The sequence below is a fragment of the Dasypus novemcinctus genome, chromosome 5 (genome assembly GCF_030445035.2).
Source record: "Dasypus novemcinctus isolate mDasNov1 chromosome 5, mDasNov1.1.hap2, whole genome shotgun sequence".
NCBI classification, from domain to species: domain Eukaryota; kingdom Metazoa; phylum Chordata; class Mammalia; order Cingulata; family Dasypodidae; genus Dasypus; species Dasypus novemcinctus.
The window spans coordinates 66,909,642-66,935,632 of record NC_080677.1 but is presented as its reverse complement, the minus strand read 5'-3'; the positions used below and the strand labels follow the sequence as shown (position 1 = coordinate 66,935,632).

Here is a 25,991-nt window from a genome sequence, read left to right as displayed (position 1 = left end):
CCATCAATCTAATCACTATTGCTTCCTTTACCATTTTTGTTCATGTAATTTTTATCTCTTTAGGAATTTGGTGACAGGCTCTGGTTAGTCTGTTCCTCCCTTATTTGAAGGACAGGCCAAAGATCCAGTTTGGAAATGAGAGAGGAGGACTAGTGGGCATCATTGGCTCCATCCATTGATATCTCCTGGAGGTACAGAAACAGGATTCATGAAGATGTTGACCAGACTCCAAGTTCTTACCTTAGCTTTGTTTTCAAAGGGAATTTTACTCTCTCTAGGGGACCATAACTTTCTGAGGAGGGAAATTAAAATAGAAGGCGACCTTGTTTTAGGGGGCCTATTTCCTATTAATGAAAAAGGCACTGGAACTGAAGAATGTGGGCGGATCAACGAAGACCGTGGAATCCAACGTCTGGAAGCCATGCTGTTCGCTATTGATGAAATCAACAGAGACAATTACTTACTACCAGGAGTGAAGTTGGGTGTTCATATATTGGATACATGTTCAAGAGATACCTATGCATTAGAGCAATCACTGGAGTTTGTCAGGGCGTCTTTGACTAAAGTGGATGAGGCGGAATATATGTGTCCTGATGGATCCTATGCCATTCAAGAAAATATCCCTCTGCTCATTGCAGGGGTCATTGGTGGCTCTTACAGCAGTGTTTCAATACAGGTAAGATTTGCCAATGCTATCTTTAAAATGCTGTGTCTCTTTGTTTTCCTATCTGGAGGGAGCAAAAGTAGAGTGTCTTAACTTCATCAATGTATCAGTTAATTTCTATGACTATTTAATAATATATGCTTGTAGTCAGAACATTTCTCAAGCAATGAAAATTGTTTGGAAGCATATGAGGTACCTATTTCAACATAAAAAAACTACACCAAAACTCAGAGGCTTAAAATACAATTATTCATTATTATAGTTACAAGTCTGAAGATCAGCTGGAATGGGCTGATTGAGACAGAGTTCTGCTGTGGGCATTGTGGGGTGGGGTTGCTCTGCTCCAGATTTTCTCTTATCCTCCTCCTGGAATCATCAATGGACTAGGCCAGGCGTGTTCTTCTCAGTGTGATGGCAGAGGTGCAAGAGAGTGCAAAGTCAACCACACAAGCCCCTTCCAAGTTTCTGCTTGCATCACCTCTGCTAACATCCCATCGGCCGAAGTATCACACGGGGGTCAGTCTAGAGTTGAGAAGCAGGAAAGTATGTACTCCTTGCCCAAATTACCACTGCTGCGAAATTAAATGGCAAAGAGTATGGATATAAAGTGGAATGCCTATTTGAATCCATAGAGGCAATCATCCTCATGTAGGTACTAAGTCACTGAGCTCTATTTTGTTATATGTCATTTTTATTACGACATCTTTTGTTCAGACATAAACTGTAAACAATTTCTCATGGTATAAACCTGAAAATATATGCAGAGAAGGCAGATAATTAAAACAAAACAAAACAAAAAAATAGGAATCATTTAACATGCAACTTATGTAAAAAGCAGATAATTGACTCTCATATTGTTAGGGAAAGGAGGAATGGATTATTCAAACTCTGGAAATTCTCACTTACAGGGTCACAGGATTTTAGAGATGGCAACGACATAAGCAATCATGTAGTTCAACCCATTCCTTTTACCTGAGCCCCAGTAAGGATGGTTTCATGAAAAATCCGTTAGCCCAAGAATTAGAACTCACATAGGTTTTTTGTGCACTTTCAACTATCCCATACAATTTCTATATGTTACTAAGAGTACAAAATTTGTTTCTGCTGTGAACACTAATGTCATAGTAATAAAAGTACATGACTGTAAGAGTCATATGCTTTGCCTCCTTATAAACTACTATTATAAAAGTCCCAAGCACTAAAGAAAGCCATATGGCCCTTCTATTGTCTTTATATGTCTCAAAACCACTTAAATTTATTCTATTTGTATCAAATAACCTTATTTCTCTATCACAGATTTATGACATTTAAAATCCTATGTAATATGTGCTATTCTAACTGTGCTATTTCAAATTTCTTTCCTTCCTCAAAACATACACTCATATTAGGAGTAATTAGGATAACTAGTTTTTCATAAACACCCTTTAACTTCATTAGATAGATAGAAAATATTGTATATCTTAAAGCATGTCATGTTAATTATGTTACTATTTCTATGCTTGGATCAGGAGAGATGGAATTTGCTATTTGAGAAGTGACAATTAAAAATATCCTTATGTCATACCTCAATAATAATTCTACCAGATGAATGCCAGTCATTTTGTAAATTTATAGTATACCCAATACTATCAATAATAAAGGATTACCTATATGCCTTTTCTGACCGTAGGCTCTTCTGGTATAGTAAATGGCACTCTATAGCAGCTATATACATATCTATTTATACAAAGTAATTAACATAACAAACTATACCAGGAAAATAAATTTTTAACCTTTTATTTTGAAATACTTTCAAATTTACAAGACAATTACAAAAAAATAATACAAATCCCATACAAACTACTCCTGTACCAGATACCCATATCACCAATTTTAACTTTCTGCCACATTTGCTGTATCATTCCATCTATCTACCTACTTACCTATGTATGTATTAATACATTTTTTTAACTTTTAAAAAATGTTGTAATACTTTCAAACTTACATAACAGTTACAAACCCCGTATAGAGAACTCCAACATACTCCTATTCCATCCCCCTCCCCAGACACCCATATCCACCAATTTTAACATTTTCAGGCAAACAGACTTTTAAAATATAATTTTATATTTTACTCCATATGTATTCCTCAGAAAAAGTCAGTCGAGGTAAAAAAAAAAATGTGGGTTATTAAAACCCTGTACTCGTTCATAAGGGAAGAACCAACTTCTTAACCAAAGGTCCTGCTTATTATTTCATTTATCTGGCTAACATCACCGAATGCTGATATGGTTTATTTCTCCACAGTATAAATAAAGAAACTGAAAAACTATAATGCTTTAATGGAAAAGGTACAATTTTTGGCATTGGAAAGACCTGGAATTGAATTCCAATTCCTGTACTTCCTACCTTGTCTGTAAAATGAGGAAAATAGTATTTACCACAAAGAATTGTTGAAAGAATAAATTGAGAGTATCTCTGTGGAAAATGCCTCACCAAAGAACTAATAGGTTCAATAAATGATAAATATTATTAGAGCAAAAGTGAGTAGAAGAGCCACTTCTAAAATTAACTGCATGGATTTCCCAGTAGCCAAGTGATTCCATGAATTCACTGATGGTCCCCCAAGAGCTTAAGTCAGCAAGTCAACCTGTATGTAGTGCCTATTGTATACTGCACTGTGACAGGTGTTAGAGAGGACTAAATTAATACAGCACACAGTCTTGACCTCAAGGAGCTTAAATTCCAGTTGTCCGTCCAATGGTACTGTGAAATAAAAAACAATGACAGTTCAGGATTTGCTCAAGTGGTTCATGCAGAAAGAAGTAACCCTTAGAAATTTTGAGGATGACTGAGAGAATGAGAGTTGCTATAGAGGAAGGCTAACTGGGTCTAAAGAAGAGAGTTGCTAAGACCAAAGAAACCCACTAGAAAGTGGTGGCAGATGTTCATGTGCAAGGGGACAAGGACAGAAGTAAGGTAGTGAGCTGAAAAAGGACATAGCAGGAATGATGGCGTTCATTTCCTCCTCCAGGGCTGCTAGCTTTCCTAACTGCTCAAGCTCTGATTAAGTCACACACCATCCCATGCCAAGCTAAAATTGGGAGTCTTATACATTGACCTCCATGCATACTTCCAAGAACCCATTCCCCATAGGCCCTTGCTTTCAGCGAGGTTTCATGAGAAAAAAAAAAGTCTTAGGGGCCTCTTATAGAATGAAGGTGTGTCATCTATTCAAAACACATTTGTCTTTTGATAGGATTTCTAAATACATTCTTTTAAAATTTAAAAAAAATTCTAAAAACAATCCAAAGAAATTCCTAATGATGATTTTAAGGTACTTTTCCTAAAAATATTTTAGGAAAAGGACTTTTCTTGGTACATCTCAAACCTACTATTCCTGCTCCTGAGTGATTTTGGTCCTACACCCTGGTGTCCGGTAGCCATGGTGACTGAGTATAGCTGATAGCTGCAAAGATCCTTGCAAGACTGTCAGCACTGCCATCCATTTTTAACTACCTTTGACTTCCTGAATATTTGCTGGAAAGTAGTTTTACTTGAAATGGGGGACGGGTGGGGGGGGGGTGGAAAGAGGGTGAAGCTGGAGAAGGAAAGTACTAATGGGAATCTACTGCATAATTTAAAAAATCCTTACCTCTTATTGTAGCATTCAGTCCCAAATCATGGTGTTTTCAGAAAAAAATTGCCTGCTGAGAGAGAGAACTTCAGAGAATGATAATATTTGTGTATCTTCCATTTTGTGGTTGGGTCAGTTTAGATTTTATAATCTCCCCATTTTGGCCTGTATTGCTTTATTAGCCCAATTGCTTCACCGGGCTCTTTCTCTCTCTGTTTCTTTCCTCTTCTTTCATTATCCTCCCACTGAAGGAAAATACTCCAGGAAGTCAGCAGAGGAGATCTCCCCTGCTGTGTTAATACAAACAATAGGCAGTATTTGCAGGTTGTGAAAACTACATGGGATAGGAAATCCTTAATCATTTGCTGCATTAAGCTTCATCGCCACTGATGACGACCTGGGTAATTATTTTCCTAATGCTCTTATTAAATAAGACAAACCACTCTGTGGTGGTCCCTTTTATAAAACAACAGTATTGATTTCTTAATTCAGTAATCAATGAAAGCTGCCATCAAAATCCTACTTTATTAGCAAATATACGGGAGTTCTCTTCATCCCCTCTGATGACTAAATTTCTTTTCAAAGCATTTTTAAGCCTGAATTCTGCTCTTCTCTATAAGCCTACCATCTACCCATTTCAGGAAAATATTAAGTATTTAATAGAGAAGACAGTTAAGTCAATTGCCTTTTGCTGGATAATTGTCTACATGATATTTATTTTGAAGTAGTGTTTATGCTTGTACTTTTCAAATAGACTGTATTTAGATCTCCTGAGTTGTCCAGCCCAAAATGTTCCTTGATACCTCTGTTCAGAGGATGTATCATTTCCTCAGGCTTTCTTCCCTAGCTGGAGCAAATTTTACTTGGACTATGCGAGACGTGAGTCAACCCACTTATTGTTTGGCTACTGAGTGTTACAATGACCTCAGCAACAAAAAGGAACTTAGATGAGATGATATCTAAAAGTCAGGCTCATAGAAAGGGCAGAAGAGGCACTTAGGAAGATCTTACTACTTCTTTCCAATCCCTGGAATAACTGAATCCTTTTCTAGCAATATCCACATCCCATGATGTCTCCAAGTCTGGGAGACCAGTCATTATAACATAGTTTATCATGACATGGATTTCATCATGTGATGCATTGTTCATGTCATGTTCTTGAGAAGAATAACTCCTTAAACTAGATCCCTTGCTGTAAATTACACTGATTTTATTTATACGGTATGAGGAGAAAAGCACATAAAAACTCCAGTCCATTATACATTATGTAACTTCCTTCCAAATTCCAAAGTGCTAAACTGGACCACCACTGGTTAATTTAAACATTACCCTCCCTCAATGAGTGACTTTATCGATTCATCCTTTAAATGTAAATACCTTTGATGTGGGTCACATGTTAATTCTTTAGAGGCATTGGAAAGGTAGTTGAAGGACTTGGGAGGGCAAAAACCTGCATATAGTTAGCAGTCTTTAAGTATCTGATGGACTGCTGAATGAAAAAATTCTTTTTCTTTAGATAAATAGGTTGAACCTAGAGAAGTTTCTCAAACACAGCACTTTTGACATTTTGGGCCATAGTTCTTTTTTTGTGGGAGGCTATCCTGTGCATTGTAGGGTGTTTAGCAGCATCTTAGGTTTCTACCCTCAAACGCCAATGTCTCCATAAATGGCCAAATTACTCCTCTCCCCCTGATAGGAACCACTGGTCTAGAGCAAGGCATATTTAAGGCCAACATAAGGAAGAGTTCTTTAAAATGAAATAGGTAACTTGGAAAGAGGCAGATGGTAAGAGTGAGCCCTTTGCCACTGGAAGTATTCAAGCAAAAGCTGATCTAAATTTTAACAGAAATATTATTGAGGAGATTGAAGCAATATATTAGTATTTGAATTTTATGACCTTTAAAGGTTTTTCATAATTTTATAATTATATGTTGCTCAAGCAAAATATTCTAGTAGAGTATGAGCCCTTACAAAGGAAGTATCTAAAGCATGAAACAAAATAAATAACTGGGTCTTTTCTATCAGGATTCTTTTAAAGCAGAAGTCCAGCCAATTGTTATTTCACTTGATTCTTGTAGTAATTATGCTAATTTGGTGAATCAAGGGGCTCTATTACCTTCATATTACAACTTGGGCACTCATGATAACATCCTTTTTCAGTCAGAAAATAAGCATTTATCAAAAACATGTATCTTAAGTATAACAAGAACACTGTTGTGTAGGGTACAGGTGACCAGACTGTAAAATAGAATTTAAAAGTGGTAGACATCTTTCCAACCCCTGTGGCATGTATGAGAAATTAAGAAATACTAAATCTATACATAAAACTGGTACAAGTGTGAGAGTCAAGTACCAATTGACTACATAATACTAAACCATAAAGATTAACAAAATGAGCAGAAAGGAATGGAGTTAAATAGGAAATAGACTTTTAGCTCTGTATAAATGCTAAATGTATTTAAAGTTTCACTGAAAAGTTGCTTTTTCATACTATATGGGATGTTACCTGCACAGTCTTTCATAAAAGACAAAACATAGTGTTTTCCCCATCTGGAATGTATTGTCCTTTTTCTGTCTTTCTGCCTTGCCAACTCCTTCTCAGCTCCAAACCCTATCTCTGTTGAGAAGGCTTTCCCAGGCTTCCACTGCATAAACACATACCTCTATTACTGCTTTAACATTTACCCAAGGCCAATGCAAAGTACCAGAAATGTTTTGGTTTTTATAAAGGATATTTATTTGGGGTAAAAGCTTACAGTTCCAAGGCTGTGAAAAGTCCAAGTCAAGGCACCCCAAAGAGGTGCTCTGTCACCCAAGTCAGCTGCCAAATATTGAAGCAAGATCTCTGTTGGGTCTCTAACTTCCTGTGCAGAATCTATTGTCTCTTGAGCCTAAGCTATGAGCAACCAGGCATGGGGCTTGTCTCTTTCCGGCCTCCTTTTCTGTCTCAGCTGTTCTGCCCTCTTCCCAAGTTCAGCTGTAAGCTGTGAGGCATATAGCAGGGTTGGTCTTCTGTGGGCCCAACCTCTCTGAGCATCTCAGGGGCTTGTGTTTTCCTACAGTCCTCTCTCTCATATTGCAGAATCAAATATGCCTGCTTCCTTTGTTTTTCTGTCTGTGTCTCTGTTTATATCAGACCCAGCAAGAGAGCAGAGACTCAGCCTGAGTCATGCCTCATTAACATAGTCTGATCCAAAACCCTAAAGCAATCTCATTAAGTAATCTAATTAAAGTAACTGAATTCAGTGCATTCAAAGGGTATCACACCCAGAGGAACAAAGTAGTTTACAAACATAATCTGTCTATTTTGGGGATTCATAAAATAATTTCAAACTGCCACAAATACTATCATAAAAATATAATTGTTCATTTGCCTATGTATTTTCTCACCAGGTTTAAGTTCCTGATAAGTTCAGGAGCCACATCTTTTTGTCTTTGTGATATTAGCACCAAGAATAATGCCTCTACCATATTGAGAGTAAACAGTGTTTGAATGAATTGAAAGAATTAGCAAGGTGAAAATCTGCTGCATGTCCAGAAGGCTGAAATTGCCTAAATGGAGCTTGGATGCAGGGTTACACTATGACCTACCTATTCCAGAGCAATCTGGATGCTCATAAATGAGAAATAAACATTTCCCTGAAAACTGGGTTTCACACAAAAGACACATGAAGTTACAAGGTGAGCATGTGGAACCAAGGTCTCGCCATCCTTCCCACAAACCTAAGACATGTGCCATAAAAGATCTAGCTTTTGGGGTTTTTCAATATCTCTGTTAAAATATATTTATCCTTAGACTGCAATAGTTCTAAGGACCCCCAAATCAACTATCCCCAAAAAGACTATCCAAGACAGAACACATCTGGGCACTTAAGGCCCTTCCAGATAAGTTTAGAGCCCCATCCTTTCTCTAGTCTAGCTCTTCAAAGCCTCCATACAGAAAGAAATATGCAGAGTGCTTGGAGCTAACACAAATGGGAATGAATTATCATACTGTTCTCAAGGAAAGCACAGTGACAACTGAAATCCATTTACTACTCTTTGTATCACTAGTGTCTCTATTACTAGAAGAGTTGAAATGATAGCTGTATTTAGTGAGATTACCTTTGCAAATACAATAATCAGAGCAGGGATAAATTACAAGTTCTTAGTGCATCTTGAAAAAATTTAGCTCAGTGGTTAAAAAGTCTGGGTTCAGACTGACTAGGATTTACTTAACCCTATCAATGCCCCTTTCTTCATTTCTAAAATGAAGATATTAAAAGTATCTCTCTCACTGGGTTGTTGTGGGAATTAAGTTAGAAAACACACAAAAAGCATTAAAATAATGCTTCACACATACTAAGCATCCAACATTTAAAAGATATTATCTGTTGGCTTCCTCTTTCTTATTTACCTAGTAATTTTACTGTCAGCATCTCCGGTCTAATTGGAACATAGAGATAAAGTACCAAGTTCAAGTTTCTATCAATTTACAAACAGTAGAATCAGCATCAGAATTCAGTTAGCTTGCCCCACATATTGCAGTCTTGATTACCCCGGCATGTAGTCCAAGCTTTAGAAAAAACCTGACTCAAAAGTTATCTCAGATAGAATCTTTTTATTTATTTCCTTCCCAGACTTTTCATTCTAAAGCAATCTCACAAAGCTGATTGTCTTGAAGTCTCCCTGCAATGCTCCTACCTCCCCTCCTCCATGAGAGGGCAATAATGTTCAAGGACGTTTATGGCAGGGAGGAGGGCACCAGTAAGAACAGTTAAATGCTTCTGCTAATATTCATTGCAGAAATTTCTTACCAGAGGTAATTATTTAAGATGCACTGTTCTTTCCTCCTTTACTTTGAGGTTAATTAGCTCCTTAAATCATTCGCTTTCTGCCATGCATTTATTTCACTACTACTCTTGTGAAAGACAAGAAGCTACCATCAGGACCACTGTTCACAGAGCAATGAAATGGTCTGGTAACCAGGCTTGTATTGCCAATTATGGAGTGAGTTTGCTACAACAGTGTATCCTGGGAACAGAGGTTCGGGGCATAACAGAAACTTTTGGCAAAAGAGCCCTTTATTCCTTGCACAAAAATAAAGAATCCAGAACAGGCAAATAAACTCCTTGTCACACAGCACAAAGAGTCCAAAAGAGAAGGGGAAGAGGTCCAATCACAGTCGGTCTGAGGTGGCCAAAACTGCTCCAGATTGGGATCTATATATGGCAGCTCCATATGCCCCACTTCACATTGGAAATAGAGACAAATCTATACTGTTTGAGTGTGGCTTTTTTAATCCACCATTGGGGTTGGAGGACCCTGCTACAGAGAATTCCTGCTTTGATTAACATCTCGGCTGCTTGTTCCTGGTTTCCATTTTCCAGTCTGGCCAGACTTTTTCATTAGACTATTTCTCCAGGCTGCAGAATGGCATACAGTAGAAAAGGAGGTGGATGGAGGCCTTTCATGACTTCCCCAGAGAAGGAGGTGGGGGTAGGTAAGGCCTGGGCAATGGCCACTCAGCAGGTACCTGTGATATCTCTAGCACAAGTCACACAGCTATGATGGAGGTCATGGAATGAGAAGCAAGGAATATAGACATACTTGAGATATCAGCGAGTTTTTTATACCTTAATTACACATTTAATAGGTAAACTAATTGAAATAAGACCCTGACATGTTTAGTTAAGCTTAAAATAATATTTTGCCTTAATGACACAATGTTCTGTTTTCAAATCACCATTAAATACGACCCCTTTTAAAGGATCAGTAAGTACAAGGCTCAGTATTTCAATATGGAAAGAGTTTGCTCTTAGGAGTATGTAATAATGAAATCCATTGGTATAATGTGGTAGAAGTGCTTTTACTGGTCTACAAATAATGCAGCTGAACACTTAACAGAGTATTTTTTTAATTAGCAGACATTGGAAATTTAAGAATAGTGACACCAAAGCACCTGCAGTTACACTCTACGCAAACAGTGATACTCCAGGCTGTATATCAGTGGGACTTTGAACACCGAAATTATGGTGTTGCTATTTTTTACATCACCACCTGGTATATTATGGAAATCCCTCTGTTCTAGCAACAAAGCCTTGCTTCTTGCCAGCGATTTAGCTTTATATTCCCATACAGTGATGTGCAACACAGGGAGGAACACAAGAGAAGCAACATCTTCAAACATTTTTTCCCAAACATAGACCAGATTTCCATGCCAACTGGTCATTAATTCATTCTGAATGGCAAAACATCCTGAGACATTTGCCATCACTTAATAGGGCTGAATTTTCAGGGCATGCATTCCAGGGACTAGTTGGTTCTTCCCAGGCACCAGACCTCCAATTTGGGTAGCTGCCATCAGGTTCACAATGAAGCCTCATGGAATATAAACCAGGCAATTAAGCCCTGTGGACATGAAAAACAGATGTGATTGAACATATAATCTACAATTTGTTCAAAAATTTTTTATATAAAAAAGTAACTTTCCATTGAAATAAAAAAATACACATATGCAATAAGTTCATATTACCTATGTTTCCATAGTAGTTTAAAAGAATATCATTTATTCAAGATTTAAAGAAATGCAGCAGTAAACACAGTTTGGTGGCACCCAGAGAAATCAACTATTAACAATAGCTCTTTAATTGACCCTCAGCTTTTATTTCTATATTTTAAAAAGTCATTATGTTATCTTTGCTGTGATGCTTCCAGGAATTTAAAAGTTCTTAGCATTTCTACAGTCTCCAGCAACCATTTTTATTTATGGTCTGCTTCCTTCCAAGAAGGATGGATTCAAGGTGACCTTGAATAATACAAATAGGAAAAAAAGTAAAACATAAATACCTGAATAATTTCAAATAAAATAGTTTTTAAGTAAGCTCACATTTCTTTTTCTTTAAGTCCCCAATCTTGGTATTTCCTAGTATTACTTATTCAGTGTTGTTATGGTTACATTGCCCTGGTCTTGAAGAACTCACAGGTGAGAATGAGCATTTTCTCCACCTGCTTATCCTTCCCTGGATGTCATCCACTGTAGTCTTTTTAAAACATAACTTTGGTTATGTCATTCTTTAATTAAAAATCTTTAATGATTTTTTAATCTCCTAAAGTTCAAAATCTTTTGGAGAGCCTATAAAATACTTTACAGACTAGCCATAGTCCTTCTCTTCTGCCTTACTTTCTACTACTCTACAAGGTACCCTTGGTAATACTGAACTGTCTGATAGTAGCAAATGTGCACTCTCACATCTCTACGTTTTTTGTCCTAACTTCTCCCTAAAATCTTCTTTCCACTCTTCTCTGCCTGGCAAACTTCCATTTATCATTCATGGTCAAACCTAAACCTTTCCTCTCCATGGGAGCCTGCCATGACTTACCTGAGTATTTGTATAAGTGTATGTGAGTGTGTGTATCTCAAAATTTTATCCTTGATTCTCTTTCTTTGTCCTCCACAAAAATTTCTGGAGGACTTAGGGGTTACATTGCTTATCTTTGTAAATCTACATTTTAAAATAGTGCCTTGTATATAATTGGCATCAATAAAAGTTTACTGAATGAATGGCTGCTAAATTAGACACCATCTCTATCATTTTTTGAGCGTTTACTACGTACCAGCCAGTAAGTTAAGTGCTTCACATGTGTTACCATTTAATCCTTACATAACTTTACAACCTAGGACTACTATTATACTCTTTTTACAGATGAAGAAACCAAAGCTTAGGGAGTTTAAATAACTTGCCTCAGGTCACACAGCTAGACAAAGACGGAGCTGGCCTGTCTGATTCCAACTCTGTACTCAAAACCACTAAAATATTTGCCTCTTTGATGCCTGTTTGACAGCTCTGAGGAAATAATGAGCAGTTAACAAGTAAACCATGAGGGACACAGTTCTGTTTGCTACAAATCATACTGTGTATTCCTTTCTACCCTAAATTATTGCCACAGGACCTCAGAAATAGATAACAGTCATTTGAAATAGCAATCTTAGACTTAAGCACTCTGCTCCCTCAGGCATATTCAACACATTTTGGTGTTTAGTTGGCAACCAACCAGAGTAGGAATGCTTTTGTTTATTGATAAAACTATATTTGCCATCTCTTTGTTATACGAGTATCTCTGGGGACCACAGAAAATGTGGCTTAACTTGTGGCTCTGTTAAATCCTCAAGAGTCAATGTCAAAAATCAATAGCTAAGGCATTTAGAGGAGACGTTTCTAACAGCTCTGCTGGTGCCAAGTCGCTCTGAGAGTTTTGGCTTTCACAGGTATTGCCTGCAAACACAAATGCATTGTGGAACATATATGTCACAGAACTTTTGATTTCATTGTTCATGACTGGAACCCAAACCAGTTCAGTTCCATGACTTCTCTTGGAAATTAACTAATGAGGGGAAAGGGAGCAAAGAGCAAATGCAGACAGATTCATGAGCAAAATACCTTCTTGTTAGTCTTGTACCTAAGTCTAGGTGGAAACAATCAAAGTTGTTTCTGAGAAAGTCCTTGTTAGGAAGGCAATAAGATAGATACCTGTTGAATGTGGTGTGGCATTTTTATGAAGAGTAACCTGACATGTCTTATAATGCCAGTCTCCTGAAATAATGTGATTCAAGGAATATTTTGTGGTCTATCATTTCAGCCTCAATGATGAGCTATGAGAATGCCCAAATGGATAATTTTCATACTAATAAATTTCTTAGTCTCACATAAAGAAAACAGAATTGTCTGATAATCTGGTTTACAAACCACACATCCTGAATGGAGCGATTTCAGGAGAGATTTGGGAGAGAAACAGGATTACTTCAAGCTATATTTTGAAGGTTTCTGCCATGATTAAGGAGTCCTTTGTCAGATTATCCATGCAAAAATCAGCACTGAATCATGCTATTGAATGGGAACTGCAATATGGATCTTTGACCAGAGATTTTTTGGGTCCATGGCGTGTGGTGCTTTTACAGATGAACTGATGATACTGAGTGAACTGTCATGGAGTACACTCCATCATATGATTTTCCAAATCAAGATTAATCCCTGCCCTTCACACTGGGGCTCCTGTCACTGTTGTCATGCAAAATGTGCCCAGATGTGCTGCACGTAGGGTGGCCAGCAACAAAAAATAAATGATTAATGCTTTCTGCAATAAGAATATGATTGGCATCTGTTATGGAAAGATAATTCATGTGATGTGAACAGCTTGAATTCCTCAGGCAGTTTCTCAACTACATACCAACTCCAGTTCCAGTTTAAAATACAAGCCAAACTGGGATTTTGCACAGATAATAGCCGAAATGTGCTCAATCTGAATAGGAAGGTCACTGAGGTCTCAACATCAAAACTTCTAGAACTTACTTTATGTAACAACTGGGGCTCTGAGGTAGCAGATGGTTCAAAGTGCAAGCCTTCGGTAGTTTTCCTACAGACTTTTATATAAGCATTTAATTAAAAGAACTAAACAAAACATTCAGCAATGCAAGTATGATAAAATTAAAGGTGTAAGCTTATTCTTAGAAAAAGAGCCCCAAAGAGATATGGACAGCACAGAACAACCAGGCAAGTCATAAAATAATTATCAAGTCCCCTAATTCCCAGGACAACAGCCATGGCTTATTTTTCAAATGTCTAAAGTTCTGCTCTGTAGATAGCATTGCTCTTGGAAAGTAAACATTTGGTGATTCTTTGCCATCTGGAATTTCTGTAGCTAAGCTTAGATCCATTAAAAAAACAGTTATTGTTGTTCATTTTAATGTTATAGCACAGACTCAGAAGTCAATAATTATGAAAGTTTTAAAAATAATCCTGATGAAGGAGAATCACTTTAGTGGGAAACTTATTTCTAGTAGACTCTAAACTTGCATAGTTCTTTTTGTCTTCTCTTGAAAAACTGATTTGACATTGTGTCACCACAGAAGGTACAAAGCTTATGTTTTGAAATGGATTTTCTGTTTGAAAATTGCCATCAATAAATGAGGACAGTTTGGCTACCTGCTGTAGCATCACTCCAGAATTGGCTATTGATTGTGGGAAAGGTAAAGTTTTACAGACATTGTCAAAGAACCACTAACAAGGGAGAAACTAATGGTGCGCTCAGAATGTCTGGCTACTTGTATACCTTGCATATAGTCCATGTGTTGCCAGAAAGCCTTACTTCATGAGCAGACCCTAGTACTAGTTCATTTGGTGAAGCCCACCTTAGGTATATCTTTATAAGCAGTTTCAGAACTAATGGCTCATGGACAAGTCCTTTATTTTCCTTAAAACAAAAAAGCAATTGTCTAGCCTTAAGGGAATTGCTGCAATGACCAGATCCAGCTGCTTTAATACTGACTTCCTTTTGTGCACGCCAGGTTATGCAGAGATAATTTGAAGAAACTGGCATTAATCATATGAAATACTTGACAGACAATTCCTAGAAGTCTAAATCAATTCCTTGTTTTATGTGTTATCTTATTTTCATGAAAATTTGAATAATATTAGTAAAAAATCCACATTGCACAGAAAATTGTTTATCAGTAGTATTTGAAAGCAGCTTTACATTGCCAGGCCATCTTTTGGTTTTGTACAAAATCCTCTCCTTGGAATTATAAAAGGTTATGAGTAGAGAAGGAAAATACCAATTCATCCACTCATTTACTTAACAAACATTATAGAACACCTTCTACTCTGCTAGGGATGGAAGACAAAGAGATTAATAAACTCCCAGACCTTAAGAGTTCTCACTCCAGTAGAAGAAAGACTGAATAATCTAGAAGTCATTACATACTTTGGTTAGTGCCATGGTAGAAATATGTAAAGGAGAGAAAGAAGCTCAGAGAATGGCTACACAACTCACCCTGAAGTGAGTGGGCAAGAAAAGTCTCTCAGACAAGAGCCCTTGAATGTATTAGCTCAGTAAGCAAGTGGTGAAGGTCTTTCTAGGCCTAAAGAACAAAATGTGCAAAAGCATTTGGATGTGAGAACATGATAAATGTGGGGAACTATAGAGTTGAGTTCATTCAGTGGGAAAATATTGAGTAAACGGGCAGTCATTCAATAAATAATACCATTGGTTTGTTGGACAACTACTGTAGGTTAAATCTATCACTAAATCACTTCAACTTATAATTACAAAAATACTAATTTTAGACCACAGCATCTGCTGAAAAACATAATGGTACCTGGCCAAGTCTAGCATCCAAAGCATCTCTCCTCAAGCCAAACAATTCAATATACTTGTGACTTCATAGGTTTGAAAATATTGCAGACAGTAGTACACATTACATGTGGAGGGATCTTCTACTAATTGTCATTTACCTTTAATTAAGTCTCTCAGGATCTAGGAAATAACGGACTCTGTTATAAGGTAATCATTGTATTTCTCACATAAATCATAAAGCCAAACCTGATCATCATTTTTAAAGCTTGAAGTTTTCATCTTCCCAGTGGAAATTTCCCAGTTGATTCTTAAATAAATTTTGTTATTGCTGCAGACGATCAGTTAGTAAAAAAATGTTAATGAAGCAACCAAAAAGTTAGACTGACAAATGAAAATGTTTATTTTTTATAACAAGGAATGATTGTTCATAGTCCTCAAATCATGGAGTTCATACCTTCAGAAATAAAGATAGACAAATATGTTATTACTAGAAATATACCATGACAACATGACAGAGAGAAGAACTGCACATGGCAGAGGTTATGAATTAGGTTTGCAGAATGGATTGAGTACAACTGGGAAGATTTGGCGTAGATGTGGGTGTCAGACTACTTGGGCTCTAATCCTAACTCCACCAACCTATGGATTCTTCAGCAAGATCCTTAGGTACTCTGTCTCAGATGTCCAAAATATGAAAATGGGATAATGGTAGTATCTACCTCATAAGATGGTTGTGAGGATTAAAGTAGTTAAAATATCTACAACACGTAGAACAACTGCTGGGGCGGGGGGGGGGGGGGGGGGGGAGGGATATTTAGAATGTTAGAAATCTTTAAAAGATTTTTAAAAGGCTTTCCAAAGAGGATAGTCTGAAGACAGTAATTTAGAATAGGAAGACTGTGAGATAGCTCTTCCCTATTATAATCAGAACTTTATCTAAAAAGAAGAAACAACTTAATAACCCCCCTTTGATGTTAGCCACCCTTGGATTTCTGGTGCACGCAAAACTGCAAACTTCAACATTGAATTTGTAGCTCATATTTCCTAGTTTTCTCCTTTCTTCATTTGTGTAGTTTAACTTAAACCCAGAAACTTTTACCACTGCCTATGTAATATCTTATTTCCAAAGCAACAGCCTGATCCTTCAGGAAAATCAAGATTGGGCTCTAATCTTTGAGCCTCAATTTCCTCACCTAAAAACAAAAGGCTGATTATCATCAAGGTTCCTTCCAGTTTTAAAATGAAATGACCTTGTAGCTCATTTGCATTTTTTCCAAAATCATTGATGAAACTTTAATCTTAATTGACCTACATATAGACTTTCTTCCAAGCTGCTGTTTGAATATATTTAATTTTACTGTCATCCAACTCTGATCACCTTCACCTTTTCCACAAGAGCCCAAGTAATGTTGCCAATGCCTTGTTTTGTTTTTAAAGATTTATTTTATTTATTTATCTCCCCCCGCCCCCATTGTCTGCTCTCTGTATCCATTTGGTGTGTGTTCTTCTGCGTCTGCTTGTATTATCAGGCGGCACTGGGAATCTGCATCTCTTGTTGCGTCATTTTGCTGCATCAGCTCTCCATGTATGCAGCGCCATTCCTGGGCGGGTAGCACTTTTTTGACGAAGGGTGGCTCTCCTTGTGGGGCACACACCCTGTGCATGGGGCACGGCACTCCTTGCATGCAGCAGCACTGTGCGTGGGCCAGCTTACCACATGGGTCAGGAGGCCCTGGGGATCCCTGGACCCTCCATAGAGTAGATGGATGCTCTTATCAGTTGGGCCACGTCTGCTTCCCTGCCAGTGCCTTGTTGAAGTCAAAGTCCTGCATGGCTACAACTCTTCTCTAAATGGTTCAACTAATACTGAAACGATGGTCTCCTAGTAAATTTCACTTTCAATGAACCTGTGATGTTTCTTAGTAATCATTTTATTAATTTCTAAATTCTCTTATGCTGTTAGAAAACTGTTTTTCTGATAGAAAACTCTGTTCTAGAAAGTTACCAAAACTCCACATCATGCTTATTGCTTTATTTTTCCTCTTCATTTATATTTCCTGAATTTTCCCTTCTTCCTTCCTTTTCATCCTCTGAAAGTCCTCTCATTATTGATTTCTCAGATTAGTGATAATAATTTCATAATTTAATATACAATTTCTTTCAGAACTCAGAACTGGAAGCAAAATCAATTAATATGATTATAAGTATGCTTTCAGTCTTATCTCCTATTTTGGTGCGAGATAACCTTTTCATGTTATTTGCATTACCATTTCCAGATTAGCAAACATTCTCACTGGGGAGAATGAAGTAGCAAGAGGAAATAAGTACTGGTTTTCTCTTTCTCACTGGGAACCACTTCTCAATTCAGTGATTCTATTTCTTCCTGTTATATCTTCTCCCAAAACATCATTTAAAAACAAAATAGTAACAACTAACTCCAATACCACTACTTTGCTCCATTTTCATATTGTGTGCTTTAGTCTCCCTAATTCTATTTTCACAGTTTCATTCCAATTTTTAATTGCCCTTAGGGATGCCCCCCACCAAACCCACAACATCTATCTCTTGCCACAGGTTCTTCTTTTCTTTTTAATTTTATTGAAGCATATCATTCATACATGAATATACATAAACAATAAGTGTATAGTAGAAGTTGTGAACTTACAAAACAAATATGCATATCATCATACAGGGATCCCATACATCAACTCACCCCAATGTCTTGAAGTGTTGTGAAACATTGTTACAAATTATAAAAGAATATGGTCAAAATCTTACTAGTAACTATAGTCCATGTCATACATTTGGTATATTTTCAGCCAACTCATCCTATTATTCTTTAAAATATATTTTTATTACAGAAGTTGTGAACTTACAATCGTGTACATGTGTAAAATTCCCATACAATAACCTTTCACCAATGTACGACACCATGGTGGAACATTTTTTACAGATTATGACATAATATCATCCGACTATTACAACCAACCGCGGTCCATAGACTACATTTGGCATGCTTTTTCCATTGTCTCCCATTATCAACACAGTACATCTTTGGCACAGATGCATGAATTTTACAGTATTGTTTACCACAGTCTATAAGTTACACCAATTGTATTTTTCCCATGCTTCTCCATATTCCCATGACCCCACAATAGTGACATACATCTGCTCTAGCTCACAGTAGTGTACTCTTGCATCTGTACCATTGACCATAATTCTCAACCACCTCTGGGTTTACGGTGTTATTCAGTCCCTAGATTATTCTCTAGTTTTCCTTCATTTGACATTTATATCCCTAGACTACCCTTACCAGTCACATTCCCACTCATAAACCAGCTGTACTTACTATAATGTGTTATCATCCATTTCCACACTTTAACAGTAAAGTTAATTAAAACTTGTATATACATTAAGCATCAGTAGTCCTTCTCAGCCCTTCTCCTATCTCCTAATAACCTATATTCTAGTTATAACTCCATGCATTTATTCTTTGTATTTAGTTCATATTAATGAGACCACGCACTCTTTGTCCTTTTGTGTCTAGCTTACCTCATTCAGCATATTATCTTCAAGATTCATCTATGCTATCATATGTGTCCCAATTCCATTTCTTCTTACTGCAGCATAGTATTCCATTGTATGTATATACCACATTTTGCTTATCCATCCATTGGTTGATGGACACATGGGTTGTTTCCATCTTTTGGCAATTGTGAATAATGCTGCTATGAACATCAGTGTGCAGATGGCTGTTCATGTCATAGTTTTTAGTTCTTGTGGATATATTCCTAGAAGAGGAATTACTGGATCATAAGGCAGTTCTATATTTAGCTTACTTTGGAACCACCAAACTATCTTCCACAGAGGCTGCACCATTTTACAATCTCACCAACAGTATAGTAATGTTCCTATTTCTCTACATCCTCTCCAACACTTACTGTTTTCTGTGTTGTTTTTTATTAAGAATGGCTTTTCTATGCAGTGTGAGATGATATCTCATTGTCATTTTGATTAACTAGTGAAATGAAACACTTTTTCATGTGCTTTTGGACCATTCATATTCCCTCTTTGGAGAAATGTCTATTTAAATCTTTTGCCTATTTTTAAGTTGGATTGATTTCTCTTTTATTGTTGATCTCTTTATACAGAATGGAAACCAAACCCTTATCAGATAGACAGTTTCCAAATATTTTCTCCCATTGAGTGGGCTGCCTTTTCACCTTCTTAATGAAGTCATTTTACACACAAAAGTGTTTAAATTTGAGGAGTTTTCATTTATCCATGTTTTCTTTCATGACTCTTGCTTTTGATGTAAGATTTAAGAATCCCCCATCTACCGTCAGGGTGCCACACACCTTTTAACAGCCAATTCCCCCTTGCAGCCCAGCAACTCAGTGGTTTCTCTGGACTTCTTATCTTTTCTATCTTGCTGGACTTGTTCTGTATTGTCTGAACTTTATTTCTTAAGTCTTCCTGTTTCTTTTAAGCTATAACTCTTTTTAGAATCTCTACCCAGGAGAAGTATATCTAATTTTGAAAGGTTTTCTTCTAAAGTACATATAACTAGATCCTGTTTCTCCTTCCTCCACCCCTACTAATGATAATAAAATGAGGTAATCTGCTTCCAAAATTTCACATTACTCCCTCATCCTAAAATGGTTCCCCTTTATCAGTCAAAATTATATACAATGTAGGAGTTGCCCTCATTTCCTCATCCATTCTCAGGCAAATTATCTGGCCTCTTAGCAAGACAGGAATGTCTCAGGTGTCCAACTTTTACCTAAATTAGCAGGAGATATCCAGCTGACACACATCTGAATATCCCCCCAAACCTAGTTTTAAACTTTGTGGTAAAAAGGAACCTCCTACCAATAGCAACTAGGTAATTGATGGTGTATACCATAACATTGTATCTGTTCTCTTCTCTTGTTCATCCTACTTGGATGCTTTTCTGTGCTTAAAACCTCAGCTTTATGTCACATAGTGGAGGGTAGAGAGGAAATTATGAGGGGATAGCCATGGTTCTCGAAGTCAAAGACCTAGTTTTAAATCCGTATTCTAGTCTCACTTTCTAACCACACAATCATGAACAAGTTTCTTCACCCAGCAGAACTCAGTTTCTGTTCCTCTAAAATGGAGATGATAACAGCCACCATAAAAGGTTGCTGTGAATATCAAAGGAGAAAATATAAAGTCATCAAGTTCATTGGCAACTGGTTTTACAAAAGTACAAATACATTTTAAAATATATAAATCAAATTATGATTATTGTTCTTTTCTAGAAATTAAGTTGGGGTGGGTTGGGTGTGGAAGGAAATGACATTTTTAACCTAATGACTTGTAATGTACAGTTTTTACGTAAGTATTTTTACTCTTATAATCTAAAGAAACTAATTTTAAAAGGAACAGCTCGCCATAATAAAAGTACTTCAATGCATAGCTCTATCATTCACTTGTATTACACATGTTTCTGATATAACTTTGAATATAACTTTTAACTGTATTATTGCCCCATACTATTCAATATAGGTGATACAACTGAAATTATACTTACTCCATTACTAGTGTAGAATTCTCATGTTTCCAAATACAAAACAAGTTCTTTTCCTAAAGTCTCCTCATTAAATATACTCACATACACATACTCTATACAGAACTATCATTAAAAGACTGGCAGTAACCCCTGTTTTATTCTAGCCTACCACCTTCCCGAAAAGGCTACAGCTCATTGTGCACCTTCCCAGTGCAGAGAACCTTTTTCCATATTCCTATTATTCTATGACTAGTTCCTTCTCTTGTATAGCCTGCTTGTTTGTAAATTGTCTTCAGATGTCCTGGAGAGGTAGACATGAAGTCACAGGATCCTATCCGTCAAAAGACAAGAACTTTAATCTTAAGCAGCTTCTTATTACTCCTTCCCCACTAGGAGAAGAAAGTTTCTGCAGTTTAGGATCCTTTCACCGTGGTTCCTGGCTCCCAGAAAATAATGTCTCTGGACATTTTTCAGATGCTTTCATTCTCTATCCCCTTGAGGGTTTTGGGTTGTGATGTGCATAACTTGAAGATAAGAAAACTGTAACATCAAAGAAAGATGGCCTCCCTGGTGCCACTCAGATACTCCCACAATCAAGCCAAGCCTATGTACAGACAGGGCTCTTACCACCAAGCCTACCACAGGGGTACATAAATCCAACAGAGGTCAGGTACTCATTCTAGAAGTATTGGCAGTATCAGCTCCATGTCAACTGCCATTTCTTTCACGTTAAGTAAACAGGCAAAATGCCTATGTTCAAACGACTCAGTACAGGCCATTTTGACCAGGGTCTCTTGGTCCTGAGAAAAGAAGTAACTGATATACTAGTGTTCATCCACCTGCCACCCCACACCCACTTCCCAACTTTACCCATATCCTAGGTTATTTTTCACTGAATGTAAGAAAGAATTGGGCTTTAAATTTGCATTATATTGCACATTAAATGTCAGATTTCCTAGCTGTTCCATTAGTGGCCAAGAGACAACAAGATTTAAAAGATAGGGAAAAAAAACATTTTTGATAACTCGGGGCTATATCAAGTGTTCGTTTTAATAGCAGGCCAGATCTCCAAGAACATGCTGTGTGACTGTGTATGAACTTGGCTTTTGGTTTCCCTTGCCAGATGAAATGATGATTAATCGGGACTCAGATGTCAGTTGTATTATGTTGCTTGTGCTCTTTGCTAACAGCTGCCTATTTCAAGCTGTGCTCCTACATGTCAAATATAAACCTAAAACCACAATTTCCAGAAAGAAAATCTCTAAATATTCCAATATATTCCAAAGAGTATATAGAAAGATTCAATGTAGTTTCTGATTAAAGCCCACTTAGTTCATTATATGATAGTAGAGATAGAAGCTTTCAGAATAATTGAAGTAGCCAAGAAAAATAAAAACAAACTTATTATTAAATGCACATATAATCTATTTAGATATTTGCAAATATTCATTTATATAAATATTCTAATTATACATAAAATTCTCCTTTAAAAGCTGGCACCACTGTCCTCTCTTTATCCTGCAACAAATAAAAACAGTGAAATACTGGCAGGTGAATTATAAAAAAATTTTAAATTTTGAGTCAGAATAAACTTTAAACATATTGAAATAGGTGGTTCTTACTGGAAAGGTTTTCAGTAGTTCTCTGATTTTTAATCAACAATACCATAAGAATAACATTTGTAGATTTTCTTTCAGGTAGCCAAAGGAAATAGAAACCAATTTTAATAAGAAAAAAGAAAATAAAGAAAATGTTAGCCAAGAATTTCAAGAGTTTAGACAAATCTGTCCCTAAAATTTTGGATGACCAAATAGAATTTCAGTTGATTTCTTTTGGCTTAACCTAGACAATAAATGCCTAATTTGGATTTTCCATGTGGCATACAGTTCCCAAATTAAACTCTTTCAGAGATTGTCATTTTTAGCAAAAGAGGGGGAAATGAGAACTAGACAACATCCGGGCTCTTTCTATACAACTGCAGCCAAATGGTCTGAAATTTGAGTTTGGCCAATTCCCTGTAGTTCATTATTTGACTGAGTTTTAGCAGGACCCCAGAAACTTACTAGCAAAATAGTCCCATGGAGGATACTTGAAGAGGAGTTATCCTAGTTCAGGGCCTAATATAAAGGGAGCCTTTCTCATTCCTCTATTATGCCCTTTCTCAAAGCATACACTACCTGCTACGAAGCTCTCCCTAACATCCAAAATAGAGTGTGCAGGAAGTATCTGACATTCATCTCAAAAACTATCAAGAGAACTGTAGCAATTCAGAGGAGAAATGGGTGTTGGGTAAAAGGTACGTGATACTCACTTTCCCTGTCCTGTCATTTACTTTCGGTTTCTAAATTTTTACTCCCCCTTTCTCCTTCCACCAGGTGGCGAACCTGCTCCGGCTCTTTCAGATCCCTCAGATAAGCTATGCCTCCACCAGCGCGAAACTCAGCGACAAGTCACGCTACGATTACTTTGCGAGGACTGTGCCCCCCGATTTCTACCAGGCCAAAGCCATGGCTGAGATCTTGCGCTTTTTCAACTGGACTTACGTGTCCACCGTGGCCTCCGAGGGGGACTACGGGGAGACGGGGATCGAGGCCTTCGAGCAGGAAGCTCGAGTCCGCAACATCTGCATCGCCACCGCCGAGAAGGTGGGCCGCTCCAACATCCGCAAGTCCTACGACAGCGTGATCCGCGAGCTGCTGCAGAAGCCCAACGCCCGCGTGGTGGTCCTGTTCATGCGCGGGGACGACTCCCGCGAGCTCATCGCGGCTGCCAGCCGCGCCAACGCCTCCTTCACCTGGGTGGCCAGCGACGGCTGGGGCGCGCAGGAGAGCATCGTCAAGGGCAGCGAGCACGTGGCCTACGGCGCCATCACGCTGGAGCTCGCCTCGCAGCGCGTCCGCCAGTTCGACCGCTACTTCCAGAGCCTCAACCCCTACAACAACCACCGCAACCCCTGGTTCCGGGACTTCTGGGAACAGAAGTTCCAGTGCAGCCTCCAGAATAAGCGCAACCACAGGCGCGCCTGCGACAAGCACCTGGCCATCGACAGCAGCAACTACGAGCAGGAGTCCAAGATCATGTTTGTGGTGAATGCAGTCTACGCCATGGCGCATGCCCTGCACAAAATGCAGCGCACCCTCTGCCCCAACACCACCAAGCTCTGCGATGCTATGAAGATCCTGGACGGGAAGAAGTTGTACAAGGATTACCTGCTGAAAATCAACTTCACAGGTAAGCAAGCAGCCTTTATCTTCTATGGTGCAAAGGGGTGCAGATTGATATAGTTGAAAGATTACGTGTGTGTACGGCAACAATATCAAATACCTCTCTTCCCAACCCATAAATTTTTGTTTCTGAGTCACGAAAAGAGTTCAAGCTGTTAAAGAAATGGCCCAAGAGGCAATATGAGGCTCTTTGACGTACTTATTTTTGAGTTAATATCTTGGCCGGTTCACCATCTGACAATGAAAGGCCTCTGAGAGTGGACTTTTCATCCCACTGTAGTAGCTGCCTAAATACAAGGCAGGGTACATTTGCTCCCTTTCTTGGGTTTAAGCTACCAGATATAACATGTGTGACATGCACATTTAATTTTCTTTAGCAAAACTGGTGACTCTCTAAGGAACATGAACTTCCAAGCCTTCCCTGTGGGTAGTTTGAGTAAAAAAATCTCCTAACTTTCACAGTGGGATGAGGAAAAAAAAGTCACTGCTTTCCCTGGGCCTAATTAGGGATGAAAAGGTAAAGATAGCAGACCAGAGTGGTTCCAGGCATTCCAGTTTATTTTGTGTACTGTACAGGAATATTTCCATATGGATATAAAGAGTTGCGGGTTTTCTTAAATTATCTTATAAAAAGAGATTCTTTTTGATTGCTGTGAGCCTGAGTAGAAACGAGTTGGAAGATTGATGGAAGTCCTTCTGATACAGTAGTGAACATGCAAAGATGCATTCCAAGTGACTTTGCTTCAATTATTTCTAAATATTTTCTAAATGTTTCTAAGTATATTATTGTATAATAATGCATTACTAATTTATAAAAATGTAAAATCTTGAGGATTTGCATTCTCTACTAAGGAACGTGTCATATCAACTCATTAAGATAATGGTTCTGGAAACTTTAGCTTAATCCCAAATATTAAAAGGGTAAATACTGTTATTGGGCACAAAAGATTTTTGATGTCAAAACGTTGCAGTGATAAAATGCTTTCATTTGCCAACATTGCTAATAATCTCCCATGCCCCTAGGGCATCATTTTTGTCTGCACTGTCTGTTTCAATTGACTTCTCATGCAAGACCTAAAGGTTTGTGTGCTCATCATGCTATCATTGGAGCAAGTGGCAGTTGTCTCAATGCCCTTGCAAGTGGCCACTCAGAAGTCAAATGGCCTGCAAAATGACTGGAAGTACTCAGAGAGGACCTTGTCTTCTATTCCAAATTCTGACCCCTACACCAGCTTTGCAAATAAATAAAAATATTACCAGCTTGCCATTTGTGCGTCTTCTTTTCTTCATCCTCCCCTGAGGGGGCCAAAAGTAGTAGAAATCAACTATGTCACTCTTCTCTCCTACACACCTAATGGATCTCACTTCTTACCATTAGATTGATTACTGAAAGTGGTAAAGATTAAATATTTTGTGCTCTGTGTCCCTGCAGGAGTATTCCAAATAGAAATAGTAAATATATATATATATATAAAATAATAGCAAATAAGCATTCATCTCAGAATTCCAGATCAGTTCCTACTGACATCTCCAGAAAATAAGAATGGAAACTAGAATCAGTAAAAAAGAATTGTTAAAGTATTTCTGAGTTCTATTGAATAGGTTTACTCTAAAAATAAAAAGGGAACTCTCAGGTATCCATAAATAACTTCTACAATGTACTTAATTCTTAAAGAAGAATATGATATTTCAGCAGTCCTTTCCCCTTCGGGCAACTGTAATCATTTAGCTTTATTCACAGCACGTGTTAATCTAGTTCATTTCTTACTCCTTAATATACAAATATGCAAGTATATCAGCAGCCAAAATCTAGGGGACTATTCGATTTCAGAGGGCTCT

The 25,991-nt window shown here is 37.7% G+C and overlaps 1 protein-coding gene across 2 annotated transcripts in view; it reads left to right on the top strand.

Annotated features, from left to right (window-relative positions):
- Window positions 1-25,991, top strand: part of GRM3 (glutamate metabotropic receptor 3) — a 265,444-nt gene that overhangs the window by 145,010 nt on the left and 94,443 nt on the right. The window contains exons 2-3 of one of the 2 annotated variants that reach the window (XM_058297090.2): window positions 64-676; window positions 23,304-24,159. In XM_058297090.2, the coding sequence (XP_058153073.1) occupies window positions 209-676; window positions 23,304-24,159 (1,324 nt within the window). In that variant the 5' untranslated portion in view covers window positions 64-208. The remainder of the gene's footprint in view (window positions 1-63; window positions 677-23,303; window positions 24,160-25,991) is intronic. The other variant, XM_071215188.1, reaches the window with a different exon arrangement.